Source organism: Balaenoptera ricei, chromosome 4 (assembly GCF_028023285.1).
Source record: "Balaenoptera ricei isolate mBalRic1 chromosome 4, mBalRic1.hap2, whole genome shotgun sequence".
Lineage (NCBI taxonomy): Eukaryota > Metazoa > Chordata > Mammalia > Artiodactyla > Balaenopteridae > Balaenoptera > Balaenoptera ricei.
Genome location: NC_082642.1, coordinates 150,021,575 through 150,036,045, shown reverse-complemented (window position 1 = coordinate 150,036,045; position 14,471 = coordinate 150,021,575). Strand labels below are relative to the sequence as shown.

The 14,471-nt window shown below is 45.4% G+C and overlaps 1 protein-coding gene across 1 annotated transcript in view; it reads right to left on the bottom strand.

Annotated features, from left to right (window-relative positions):
- Nucleotides 1–46: 46 nt before the first annotated feature.
- IFNGR2 (interferon gamma receptor 2) overlaps nt 47–14,471 on the bottom strand; it is a 33,960-nt gene continuing 19,535 nt past the window's right edge. Inside the window, exons 3-7 of the mRNA XM_059921467.1 lie at nt 12,199–12,407; nt 8,213–8,358; nt 4,391–4,550; nt 3,847–4,004; nt 47–729 (exon numbers count right to left, since the gene is read on the bottom strand). Coding sequence (XP_059777450.1) covers nt 547–729; nt 3,847–4,004; nt 4,391–4,550; nt 8,213–8,358; nt 12,199–12,407 — 856 coding nt within the window. The 3' untranslated portion in view covers nt 47–546. The remainder of the gene's footprint in view (nt 730–3,846; nt 4,005–4,390; nt 4,551–8,212; nt 8,359–12,198; nt 12,408–14,471) is intronic.

Here is a 14,471-nt window from a genome sequence, read left to right as displayed (position 1 = left end):
AAAATAGACTAAAATAAAGAAGGTGAAGAGGAAAAACTTCACAGACTTTTAAAAAGTTAACTATACAGTCTTTTATTTCTAGCTTGAAAAAAAAAAAAGTGACCCTTAAATTAATAGGAAACTATTTACAGGATTCATCACATTTTAAGCCAGGACACTCAGTGTCCCTTGTTGGGAGAGGCTGGGACAGGTTAGGTGACCTGCCCGAGGGGCCCAAGCTCCTTGCCATAGCCAGGAGAGGACCCCGTCTCCTGACCGCCTGGCCCCACCCACAATGTACAAAATATCAGAGGGGTGCCACAGCCATTTTGCTAACAAATAATTATGGGCCTTTTTAGTGTTTAAGAGAAACCTTAATTTTTTTGGTATGTAGAATCGGTCTAGAAACTTGTAGGATTTAGGAAATTCTTAGTTGAAAAAAAGTAAGTTTTCCTCTCCCACGGGACCCACGACCTCTCCCCAGGCACCCCCGGGTCTCTTCACGACAGGAATAAAGAGTAGGGGGCTCTGTCACGTCCGGAAAGGCACATCCGCAGCTTCATTGCCTCAGGGGCCTCCTTCCACGGGCTGGTGGCTTGGATCGGTGCTTTGGTTCAAAGTGCTTTGGCGAATGTCTTCTTGCTTATTCTCTGGAAACGACACGACGGACACAGAGTCCCAGGCATCATCCTTTGGCGAGCTGTCCTTGTCCAAGGCGTCTAAGATGGGCTGAGCTGGATCCTTTAAATACTTGAAAAGGTTGGACACCATTATCATAATTTGTTTATCAGTTCCAAATACCAGACCTTCATACTTTAGTTTCAGTTGGCATAATCCTACTTCATTCAGGTATAACTTCCAATTCTGTCCACCAACGAAGCAACTTCTAAAACCAGAACCCCCATTCACCCCTCATCTCAATAACTCACACGAATCCAAGGGCCAACCCAGGGAATACTCTGAGAGCATGAAAGGGCGTAACTCAGGAAAAGCAAGTTCTGACTTGCTGCACTGGATGAGGGCTTGTGGATTATTAATCCTAAAATGTCTCTGGAATTCTAACTTTTCAGGGAAGGAGGAAACGGAGCCTCTCGTTCAACTACCATGGGGGCAAAGAGGGAAAGTTCACGAGCATTTTTCTCAGCCACTCCATCCACTGGTTGGTTCTACTTCACACAACACACGGGGTGCAGAGGATCTGCGCTATGCAGCCCTGGGCGAATCAGAAAGCGCAGGTCCTCAAGGCAAAGTGCTGGTCCACAGGCCTTAACTCGCCCTGGCCCTCCTGCCTCGGCTCTGGGCTTAGCCATCAATTACCAAGTTACCAAGAACCGACTGCCTGGCTCTTGGAAATGCTGAAAGATACTGAAATACAGTCAGCTTAGAGCTGGCTGATGAGAAGACGAACGACCACGAATCACATGCACTTGTGAAACCTCAAAAATATAAGTGAAACCTGATTCATGTAACTTCAGTGACCTTTGATATAGACTTTTCACACTTTCCCAGAAAAGTGAACCGAAAGACTTTATGTTTTAGATTCAAGCACCAAAGGAACAACTAGTAGTAAATTCACTTACTAGGGTCCTGCTGCTAGTTCTGTGAGACAGAGTTATTTGTTTGTTTGTTTGTTTTTTAAATTTTTTGGCTGTGCCACGTGGCATGCGGGATCTTAGTTCCCTGACCAGGGATTGAACCTGTGCCCCCTGCAGTGGAAGCTGGGAGCCTTAACCACTGGACCACCAGGGAAGTCCCGAGACAGAAATTACTGATGCAAGTAAAATGCTGAGTTGAGAGCTGTTACGTTGTGACAGTATTAACCAGGGAAGGTTGTTGTTTTTTTTTTTTTGTGGTTAAGAACACCTAACATGAGTTCTACCTTCTTCACACAGTTTTAAGTGCACAACACAGTACTACCTACAGGCACAATGTTGTACAGCAGAAACCAGAACTTATTCATCTTGCATAACTGAAACTTTATACCATTTGAAAGCAACTCCCCGCTCCCCCGGCCACCCGGCCCCTGGTAATCACTGTGCTACTCTCTGCTTCTATGAGTTTGACTCTTATTCTTTTTAGATTCTTGATAGAAGTGGAATCCTGCAGCATTTGTATGGAGGTTCCAGTAGGGAATTTAACATGTGTTTCGCATAACGTCTGTGTACTTTAAACACTTTAAGACAGAGGAAGGAAAACAAGTGACTATAGCTCTTTCTAGAAGCACCACTCTGTCTTTACAGACTAGATATAACAACGTAAGGTTCTGTTTCCAGTACTTTTACCCTGATTTTACTGAAGAATGATAAACCTCCAGAAGCAAATAGTTCTAAATATTCTTCTATCAGCTAGTTTCTAATCCCAAGAGTGTCCCGGCTGTCTCCTCAGAGGGCCTGGTTCCCTCGCAGAGCCTCAGGGGGTCGCCGGAGCTGGGCAGGAAAACAAGACTTTCCGTAAGACCTACCCACTCCACTTTTCTTTCTTAAATCCTTTAAAATACTGGTAACATCCCCTGTGTACTCGGCGTGCAAGGCTTTGAGCTCACGGCTCTGGGTGTGTTTACTCTAGAGCCCTCCTGCCTGCACACTGTCTGACCCAAAGCTCATGCTCTCGGCTGCTGTCCCCACTGGTCCGTGTCCCCTCCAGCCAGGCTCCAAAAGCCCGGGACTGTCATGTTGTCTCCAGAGGGACCTACTGCGGCCGATCTCCTGGCTGGGCCAGATCAGGCCACCTTTTGGCCAACCTCGTGCCATTAAAAAAATTTAAAAAAAAATTTTTTTTTACTTTATTTAACTAATTAATTAATTAATGTATTTGGCTGTGCCGGGTCTTAGTTGCCGCATGTGGGATCTTCGTTGCGGCATGTGGGATCTAGTTCCCTGAACAGGGATTGAACCCTGACCCCGTGCATTGGGAGTGCCGAGTCTTAGCCACTGGACCACCAGGGAAGTCCCCCCCCCAAATTTGTTTTTGATTGTGGTAAAATACACATAACATAAAATTTACCATCTTAACCATTTTTAAGTGTACAGCTCAGTAGTGTAAAGTCTATTCACATTGTTGGGCAATGATCACCACCATCTGTCTCTAGAACTTTTAAATTAATTAATTAATTTATTTGGCTGTGCTGGGTCTTAGTTGCAGCATGTGGGATCTAGCTCCCTGACCAGGGATTGAACCCGGGCCCCCTGCATTGGGAGTGTGGAGTCTTAACCACTGGACCACCAGGGAAGTCCCTAGAACATTTTTCATTTTGCAAAACTGAAACTGTCCCTGTTAAACACTAACTGCTCATTTCCTCCCTCCCTCCAGACCCTGGCAACCACTATTCTACATTCTGGTTCTGTGAATGTGAGTACTCTAAGTACCTCATATAAGTGGAATCATGTAGTATTTGTCTTTTTGTGACTAATTTATTTCCCTTATCATAATGTCCTCAAGGTTCATCCATGTTGTAGCATGTCTCAGAATTCCCTTCCTTTTTAAGGCTGAGTAATATTCCATTCATATGTATATACCACGTCTCTCTTTTGTTTTTTTGGCTGCACCTTGTGGCTTGCAGGATCGTAGTTCCCCGACCAGGGATTGAACCCGAGGCCAGAGCAGTGAAAGCGCTGAGTCGTAACCACTGGACCGCCAGGGAACCCCCACCATATTTTATTTATACATTCATCTGTCGATGGACACTTGGGTTGTTTCTACCTTTTGGCCATTGTGAATAATGCTGCTATGAACATGGGTGTCCAAATAACCAAGTGCTGCTTTTAACTCAAATCTCTGTCGGGGCTTTGTCCACTGCTCTACTCTTAGGTGTTACCAGCGGGGCATGAAAGGCTGACACGTCACCCTTTTAGATGTGTACACACATACCTCTTCTATTTGTGATGGGATGCTTGGTGGAGAGTGAAACCAGTATTTAACCAGGCCTCTGTATTTCAGGACCAGGAAGAGACAGGCCCCTACCACCACTGACAGCAACAAGAAGGTTCCCATAGAGATCAGGATGACTTGTTGAAGCTTGGTAGAGGCTAAAGAGGTGACATAAAAGTGAACAAGATGACCATCCTACACACGATACAAACATCGGGTAATTTCTCACCCACCACTGCAATAAACAGAGTTCATGTCCCAGTAAACTGGATGGATACTGCCCGTCCTCCGCCCAGCCCTGTGCGCTTCAATTAATAGCTAGTAAAGGCAACCCTAAAACAAAGCAATGTTAGCTGTCTGGCAGCTCTTGCTACTGGAGACTTCAGCACGAGCTTGTTATCTCTACAGTGAAGTGCTGTCCTAGCCCCTTCTCTCTGGGTCTCCCCATTCTCACTACCCTTCATCTAATAAGCAATCCCTGATTGCACTATTTTAAGAGTGTTCTGTTCCCAGCTCAGAAAGGACTTAAGAAAGCATACATTACCATCCACTGTTGTTTCGGAGCAAGATATGTTGCTTAAATGCCCAGGTCTAGAGATGTTTTCTTTTGCCAAAAACAGTTCTGCCTTGACTTGGAAACAGTATACTCTTAAGGGTTTTAAATCATTCAGCGTGATGAAGTTGCTCCTGAAAGGGCGTGTCACCTACGTAAAAAACACCAAGAACCACACCTGAAAATTACCCACATAGGCATGGTCAAGCCCCTTCCATCTTCTCCAATGTTTCCTCAAATCCACACTGAACACAATAACCAAAGAAGAAGGTAATTCTGTTTCTAAAGAAACAGAATACCAATTTTAAGATTTTTTTAAAAAATGTTATTTATTGTTGAGTAACATGGAATCGGTTTCTTTTTTTTAAATTTTAATTAATTAATTTATTTTTGGCTGTGTTGGGTCTTCGTTTCTGTGCAAGGGCTTTCTCTAGTTGCGGCGAGTGGGGGCCACTCTTCATCGCGGTGCGCGGGCCTCTCACCGTCGCGGCCTCTCTTGTTGCAGAGCACAAGCTCCAGATGTGCAGGCTCAGTAGTTGTGGCTCACGGGCCCAGTTGCTCCGTGGCACGTGGGATCCTCCCAGACCAGGGCTCGAACCCGTGTCCCCTGCACTGGCAGGCAGATTCTCAACCACTGCGCCACCAGGGAAGCCCCCAGAATACCAATTTTATATGTACCACATATGCTTATAGCAGACAAATTTTATATGTGAAAATTGGTGAGGAGCGTCAAGAAAGATGCTGATGGCATTAGAGCTGTGTTTCTGGCTGTGAGGTCCGAGGGCCCAACCGAAGCCCCATCACAGCAATGGAGGGTCCAAAGCTGGAATTTAGCAAATCCCAGTTTCTAGGACGAAATTTTCTCCTTTCAAATGAACATTTTGTATTTCATGGTTAATCTCATCTAGATACTTGAAGTTAGTCAACAAATAAAGGAAAAAAGTCATTCTAGGAAATAATGTTCCTTTGGTTCCCAATCTGCTTCTGGTTTTCACTGAAATGTGCTGACTCCTTTTATAGTTTTGGTCGAAATGATCTGAGTGATTTATGTCATCAGGAAAGAGTTGGGTCCCAAATTCTTAGCGGATTCTGTCCCCTTCTCCCCTCCCTGCTGCTACCCTCCCTCGGGTCTTGTCACCTCCACATGGTCAGTCAATGGCCCCTCACTCTCACCTCGGACAAACTGTCACTGTTCCACAGGGAAAGGAGAAAAAAAATACTATATTACGGCAATATAGGATTTCTCATAAAGGACTGCTTTCATTATTTTTTTTTTGGCTGCTGTGGGTCTTTGTTGCTGCACGCGGGCTTTCTCTAGTTGCGGCGAGCGGGGGCTACTCTTCGCTGCGGTGCGCGGGCTTCTCATTGCGGTGGCTTCTCTTGTTGCGGAGCACGGGCTCTAGGCGTGCGGGCTTCAGTAGTTGTGATGTGTGGCCTCTGTAGCTCTGAGGCATGCATGTGGGATCTTCCCGGACCAGGGATCGAACCTGTGTCCCCTGCATTGGCAGGCGGATTCTTAACCACTGCGCTACCAGGGAAGTCCCAGGACTGCTTTCTTATTTTGAGATACTACAGTAGAATACACTATAGCCATTTGAAATAGTGGAATATCACACACACTCCGGAATGTGGAGGTGAAGCTGCTTATGTATGTTGACTGAAAAAAGACAGATTTTTCAACAGTATATAGAACATCATCTTATTATTTATTTATTTTTTTGGCCACGCTGCGGGACCTAAGTTCCCTGACCAGGGATTGAACCCGCGCCCCCTTCAGTGGAAGTGCGGAGTCTTAACCACTGGACTGCCAGGGAAGTCCCATGATCTTATTTTTAAAAATACAAAATGATCATATTATATTTGAATAGTAGGATTAGAGATGATTTTTAATTTTTTTCCCTCCTATTTGAAATGATGACTGCCATGGCAGAGGAGAAAAATTTTTACTCCTGATGCCACATAAAGCAATTTTAAGGACAACATTCTTTTTGAGTTTATTCTGGGAGCCAGTTGGCTATTCCAAAAGTTAGAATCACAGACTGCAGAGAAGAGCTACCATTCAGGCATGAGACTGCTGTCCTTAGAAAGGTTTGCTTGCAAGGTTGACCCAAGGCTGGCATCTGGGAATGTGGATTTGAGGAGTGTTTCCACCATTCCCTAACTGATAAGGGTGGTTTAGTGTATAAACAATGCTTTTTATGCTGAACATCTGCTCTCCCTCTGGGAGTCTGGAGTTTTGGTGTCTATGTTGGGCAGAGGGTGCCTGTGTGACCAGCCCCCAATAAAAGCCCTGGGCACTGAGCCTCTAATGAGCTTCTCTGGTAGATAAGATTTCACACGTGCTGTCACGTCACTCTTGTTGTTAAGTGTGTCCTGGGTGACTTCCAGGGGAAGACTCAGGGAAGCTTATGCCTGGATTCCTTTAGACTTTGCCCCATGTGCCTCTTCCCTTTGCTGAGTTTGTTTTGTGTCTTTTCTCTGGAATAAATCACAGCCTTGAGTACAACTATATATTGAGTCCCACGCATCCTTCGAGCAAATCTAGGGGTTGGTCTTGGGGACCCCTGACATACAGACTCACAGCTGGAATGGAGATCATACAAGTAGCTTTCAGAGTTACTTTAGCCCCAGAATTTTTTGTTCACGAAAGTCCAAAGTATAGATGCTCTGGCTGAAAGGGATAAAGGGGAATCCCTTCTGGATTTTTCCAGGCCTTCTCTATTCCAGTTGACCAGGCCTTGACCTCGGGATTTCGGGAAACGATTCTTTCTTTCTTCCCTATTTGCTAAGAGTCTGTTCTTCAGTGAGTTTTGCCTTCCTCTGTGTTTTTACACTCACCACAAAGAAATGAAGAGCAAGGGCAAACATCAGCTACGTGGGAGGGAAACAGCAATTAAGAGCGCGGACCCTGAGGCTAGATGTCTCCTCTGCTCTGCTGTCAGTGGCTGACCTTGGGCAACTTACTTAACCACTTGGTTTCCCTCTCTGTGAAACAGGTGGGTGTAAAGGTTAAATGAGATGATGTATCTAAAGCGCCTGGCCCGGTGCCAGATACAAAGAAAGCTCTGGATAAACGTAAGCTCTTATTCTTATAAAAAATTATAATAATGTTGAACTTAGGAAATCACGAAGTTTACACAGGTAGTAAAACATCATTAAACGTAGCTTGGATAATCAGATACTGGAGATGATTAAAGGCCATCAGTTTTTTCTTGTGCTACCCAGGGCTGACCAGACCCCTTTTGGTCTGACCCACCTTTGTCAACCTTACCCTGCCCCAGCCCCTCACGTGGCCTGCATTTCTAAAGGATCCGAGCACGCTCAGTTCCCCAAATGTGCCGAGCCTTTTCAAACCTACTGGCCCTCCTCCCTAGAACACTCTCTCTCCTTCCAGTAGACTTTTCACCTATTCACATTGCCTTCTTTGCAAACCATTCAAACCAGATAATTCATATAGTTAAACCTTGCAGGCTGCAGTAGTAAATTCATTGCTGTAGAAACAGGCCTACAGAACCTCCCCAAACTCCGGAGTGTGGCAAAGGCACACTGGGCACCAGCTGAGCCCAGACCCAGACCACGGGGACCATGTGATACCAGGCGGAGAGGGCCCTGCAGATGGGTCTGGCGGGAGGGGAGTCTCAGCACAGTGAGAACAGAGGTCCTGAAGAGGAGGCTCAAAACCGCTAAGGCTCAGCCTCTAAGGGGACACTGCGATACCCTGGTGCCCTGGGCCATTTTAAAGCAGACTTTCTTTTGCTATCCAGAAACTCCAAAGAAATGAAACTCAAAAACAAAGAAGAAAAATGCTCTTGCCTGTTTGATTCCTGCCTTTTCCCAGTAGTAGACATAATACAAAAAAAAGGCCACGGAGGCAGGGACATCAAAGGGAGAAGAAAACCTGATGATAAGGGAGCCTTCTTCTGGGGTCACCCAGATGTCTTCTGGAGGCCCGATGGTGGCTGAAATAGAATTACAAACAAAATCAATCAATCAGTCTATGTATATACGTAGATACATATATATACATACACATGTACATCATATATCTATACAGAATATGTATATTGTACATGTAATTATATTTAGTATATACACACATGCATATATTTATATGTGCAATGAGATTGCATTCAGACTACCAGAGGCTGTTCTGGGCACCAGATTTACTTGGAAGGCTACAGGGCAGGAAGCCCAGTGGAGCTACAGAGTGGCACCAGGGGTTTCTGGCCTTCGGTGGAAGGAGGGGTCCTCACAGTTGTCCACATGGCCGCGCCTGCCCACCCCCAGGAGACAGCTCAGGTGCAAGGATCTGACACCCACATCGGGCAGGTACAGGGCACTCCCCGGCTCAACCACAAGAGCCAGTATTTCTCATCACAATTCCACAAGAATAGTTTCCAGAGTCCCCACAAGGGACACGCCCAGTTACAAGAACCCCTTCACTCAGCAGTGCCCCAGATACGGTTTCCTACCAGGTGGTTAAGACTGGCCTGGTTGAAGTGCTATTTACCAACCAGAGGTCCTTCTGACCATAAGCAATGCTAGTAAGTCAGAAAGAGAGAAACAAATATCATATATTAACGCATATATGTGGAATCTAGAAAAATGGTACAGATGAACCGGTTTGCAAGGCAGAAATAGAGACACAGATGTAGAGAACAAACGGATGGACACCAAGGGGGAAAGTGGCGGGGTGGTGGTGTGATGAATTGGGAGATTGGGATTGACGTATATACACTAATATGTATAAAATAGATAACTAATAAGAACCTGCTGTATAGCATGGGGAACTCTAATTCGCTTCGCTGTATAGTAGAAACTAACACAACATCGTAAAACAACTACACCCCAATAAAAAAAGAAAAAGAAAAAAAAAATGACGTGGTTCATATGCCACCTTTATCAGGTTTCCAGAGAGCTGGAAGGTTAACCAAAGGTCAAATTTTCATGCAGAGAGGGAAAAGATTTTGTTAGCCCACCAAAAGTGGTGTTTACAAACTTTTAAATACGTTTATCTTCTAGCTCTTTCTAATACAATGCTTAAATATAATAACTGAGAAATATTACCATCATACGTCTATTTGTTAAGGCTTTTCATATAAGTCACAGGACAGCCAAGGACTATGGCTCATAATATGCTCTTAGAAGGAAGATTACAGCATTTATCAGGTGAGCATTTAAATTGTATAACTAACCTGAGGAACTCAGATCAAAGTACAGGTTGTGTCCTCCAAGTTCTAAGAGGCCTGTTTCTGCACCTTCCACACACACAGATGATCATATCACGGTGAACAGTTCTGCGTTCACCAAAGTGGGGCTGGATGTCTCTCTCGCTTCCACGCTCTGCCCTGGGCTCTCCCGGGTTGGGGAGGGTTAGGCATGTGTTCTGGTCACCTTTCTCTGTGTGTAAAAGTAACTGGTCCCTGCAGGGTTTGCACTCATGCCCTCTCATCTCCTTTGTTCTGGTGGAGGAACTAAGTCCAGACAGATACAGGGTCGGGCCTGGCCCACCTCAAGCCACAGCGATGTTAGCGGATAAGCTGTGTGAAACAAAAAGCTCTCACTAAACCGGCTCACAGATGATGGCATGCACGTCTTCAAGCTATGCTTCTGAAAGCCAAGTGACTGGAGCATGCAACAACATGCGGACCTGCAGGCCCAGGCCCCCGCTGAGCAGATGCTCTAGACTTTTCTGTGACTTACCCACCGGAGTGGGCATGGGAGCCTGGATGACTAATCACTTAACCGCTGCCAGGTCAGCACCAAAAGACCTGCCTCTGAAGGGCGTGCCAGACGGAGAATCTGATACCAACGTGATGAGTCTGCCTTTCCTCTGGGCCCTGCAGGAGGGCTCAGTGGATCTATGGGTCATTGCTGATAGCAGTGTCCACAGACTGAGCGATCACTCTAAACCTGGCAACACGGACTTTACATCCGCGTCCACACAGATCTATGTAACACCCACAGAAGGCCATCCCCATTTCCCAGAGGGGGAAACTGAAGCCCAGAGGGACATTACTTGCCCAGAGTGACAGCCGGTAAGTGGCAGTGTTGGGATTTGAGCCCAAGTTTATGTGATGCCAAAGCCTGCCCCCTTCAGGCACCATCTCATCCCTCTACCCTCAGTAAAGCATCTTCAAGTTGGTTACCCATCCTGACTCGACCGCAAGTGCTGCAAGCAGCGATGGGCTCTGAGAACACCACTGTCTTGAAGTTTACCAGTGACATCCCACCAGTAACTAACCGAGGACACGGCTGCCCAGCTCTGGCCGGGAGGACAGACCAGCGACTTCATGACAGGCCCTGCTTCTGATACCACCGTTACTTTTTCCCCACGAATTCCCACTTCGGTGACACTTGATAGCTCAGATGTGTGATGGGTCTCCACTCAGGGACAAATGACTTGTCCACAGAAGACCAGCCAGCAGGGACTGCACTGTCTTCTCGTACCATCCTCAAATTGCTAGCAAAAACCTTTTTTTTTTTAAATAATTTTTTAAAAAAATATTTACTTATTTATTTATCTGGTTGTGCTGGGTCTTAGTTGCGGTATGCGAACTCTTAGTTGCGGCATGCATGTGGGATCTAGTTCCCTGACCAGGGATCGAACCCGGGCCCCCTGCACTGGGAGTGTGGAGTCTTAACCACTGTACCACCAGGAAAGTCCCTTTCTTAGCTTCTATTACAGAAAATTTCAAACATATAGAAAGTAGAGAGAAGACTGTAAACAAAGTTCATGTACTCATCACCCAACTTTAAAGCAACCGTCAAGTCCTGACCGGTTTTGTTTCTCCTGTGCCCATCCACCTTGTAAGGACCACCTTGCCCCTCCCACTCTCTGGATTATTTTGACGGAATCTCAGACATTACATCATTGCATCTGTAAATACTTCAGTATGTATCTTGAAAAGACCAGACTCCCCAAACTTTCTCAGTAAAGCACCAGAGTGAATTTAGGCTCTGACTGGTCACGCAGCCCCTGTTGAGACTACTCAGCTCGCCTGTTGCAGCTTGGAAGCAGCCGTAGACAGTATATGAAAAGATGGGGAAACTGCATTCCGATAAAACTTTTTTTAAAAAATTGAAGTCTAGTTGATTTACAATATTGTGTTAGTTTCAGGTGTACAGCAAAGTGATTCAGTTATACATGTATTCTTTTTCAGATTCTTTTCCATTATAGGTTATTACAAGTTCCCTGTGCTATACAGTAGGTCCTTGTTGTTTATCTGTTTTGTATATAGTAGTGTGTATATCTTAATCCCATACTCCAAATTTATCCCTCCCCCCCTTTCCACTTGGGTAACCGTAAGTTTGTTTTCTATGTCTGTGAGTCTGTTTCTGTTTTGTAAATAAGTTCATCTGTATCATTTTTTTAGATTCCCCATGTAAGAGATATCATACAATATTTCTTCCTCTGACTTACTTCACTTATATGATAATCTCTAGGTCCACCCATGTTGCTGCAAATGGCATTATTTCATTCTTTTTTTATGGCTGAGTAGTATTCCATTGTACATATATAACACATTTTCTTTCCAATAAAACTTTACAAAAACCGGTTGGCAGGCGGGATTTGACCTGCAGGCTGGGGTTTGACAACCTCCAGGTCTAGCAAATCACCCTCCCCTAGCGTCAGCTTCCGTGGTCAGTACTCGGGTTTGACCATCATACCCACCTGGGTGCTGGTTATTTAGGGTGAGAGGCAGGACGGAGGGGCGTGGAGTCAGTACCGCTCAGTGAAGAGGAAAGTGAAGAAAACCTGCAAACGTTAAAGGAAGTTTGTACCCAAGTTGTCTTACCATTCCGATAGTGTTCGAACCAAGGTGCCTTTACCCAGGCAGAGACGAGGTCCCCCAGCTTAGCTCGGACGCGTAAAGAGATGTTGAAATGCCGTGGGAAACCCTCCAAGAGGCTGTTTGCGGTAAAGTTACACTCTGTCCCGGTGAGGTTCGTACAATCCACCCTGCTGTCTTTTTTGTTGACGTCATACCAGGTACTACTAGTGCTGCTGCAAAGGGAAGAAGGATTTTACTTTGCACAAGTCTCTCTTCGATCACATATAACAGTTTCCCCAGAGATGAGTTTTTAATTCGATGTTTTCGATTGAGACATAGCTCACATACCATACACTACCCCCATTTAAAGTGTACAATTCAATGGATTTCAGTAAATTCACAGGGTTGTGCAGCCTCACCACAATCCATTTCAATCCAGTTCATCATCCCCTAAAAACCCCTGCACCTACAGCAATCACTCTCCATTTCCTCCACCCCGCAAGCCCTAGGCTACCATTGATCTACTTTCTATCTCTATGGATTTGCCTGTTCTGGACATTTCATAGAAATAGAATCATAAACTATGTGGTCTTTTGTGACTAGTGCCCTTCACTTAGCCTGTTTTACTTAGTATGTTTTCAAGCGTGATACATGTTGTAGCATGTATCAGTACTTCATCCCTTCTTATGACCAAATAATGTCCCATTGTATGTACATACCACATTTAGTTTATCCACTGATCTGCTGATGGGCGTGTGGGTTGTCTCCACTTTTTGGCTATTGTGAATAATGCTAAGAATATTTACATGGAAATTTCTTTGTGAACTTATGTTCAGTTCTCTGGGGTGTATACCTAGGAGTGGACTTGCCGGGTCATATGGTAACTATTTTTAACTGATTTCCAAAGTAGCTGCACCATTTTACATTCCCACCCACAATGTATAAGTGTTCCAATTTCTCCTTATCCTCACCAACACTTGTTATTATGCTTTTTTGATTTTTTATTTTTATAAACTTATTTATTTTATTTATTTATTTTTGGCTGCATTGGGTCTTCATTGTTGCGTGCAGGCTTTCTCTAGTTGCGGCGAGCAGGGGCTACTCTTCGTTGCGGTGCGCGGGCTTCTCATTGCGGTGGCTTCTCTTGTTGCAGAGCAAGGGCTCTAGGCACGTGGGCTTCAGTAGTTGTGGTACACGGGCTCAGTAGTCATGGTTCGCGGGCTCTAGAGTGCAGGCTCAGTAGTTGTGGCACACGGGCTTAGTTGCTCTGCGGCATGTGGGATCTTCCCGGACCAGGGCTTGAACCCGTGTCCCCTGCATTGGCAGGTGGATTCTTAACCACAGCACCACCAGGGAAGCCCATGCCTTTTTTTATTGTAGCCATCCAAGTGGCTATATTTTCCCTGGAGACTAATGATGTTGAGTATCTTTTCATGTGCTTATTGGCTATTTGCATATCTTCTTTGGAGAACTGTCTACTCAGATCCTTTGTCTATATTTTAATTGGGTTATTTGCCTTTTAATTTTGAGTTGTAAGAGTTCTTTATACATTCTGGATACAAGTCCCTTATCAGATATATGATTTGCAAACATTTTCTGCCGTTTTGTTCTACAGTTGATTTTAATGCTTCAAACTCAACCTCTGTAGCCTATGTCTTAGGAATGACACAGTGTTCATACAAACCATACCCATACTTCCTGCTGGCGTAGAGTTTGTTTTCACCCCATAGCTGCCCATTTAAAGAGAGTCTTGGCCACATGAAAACTTTGCCAAATGTAAGGCCATGCGTCCTTGTAAGTGAGAATGCATTCCCCATAGTCCCAATGCCACCCGCCCACGTGGGATTCTACTCGCTGACTCTGAGCTCTGTCCTTAGGTGACTGACTTGAGAAAAGGCAGGGAGGTAGCTCTAGAAGCCTCAGTAGTGCGGCAGCAGGCAGTGTCCCCTCTAGGGACAGGCTATGCCCGGGACAGCAACTCTGGCCTGGAAAGCAAGGCCAGGGGAGACAGGAGAGATAAGGCTGGGGGGTCACGGCCACCAGCTCTCACACATGTGCTTCTGAGTGTACCTCTGACCCTGCCTGGAGACTTATCTTCTGCTAATGTGGCGGGTGACCAGATGAATGCCACATCAAGATGTGTAGCCAGGGATTCCACAGAAGATGCCCACCATACTCACATACCACCACGCCCTGGGGTCACAGGCCCTAATCGGGAAAGGGACCACAAACCACAGACACCCCCTCTCAGACTGGGGGTGGTGTGCTTCACAAGGGGGTAAGTGATTTTTTTTTTA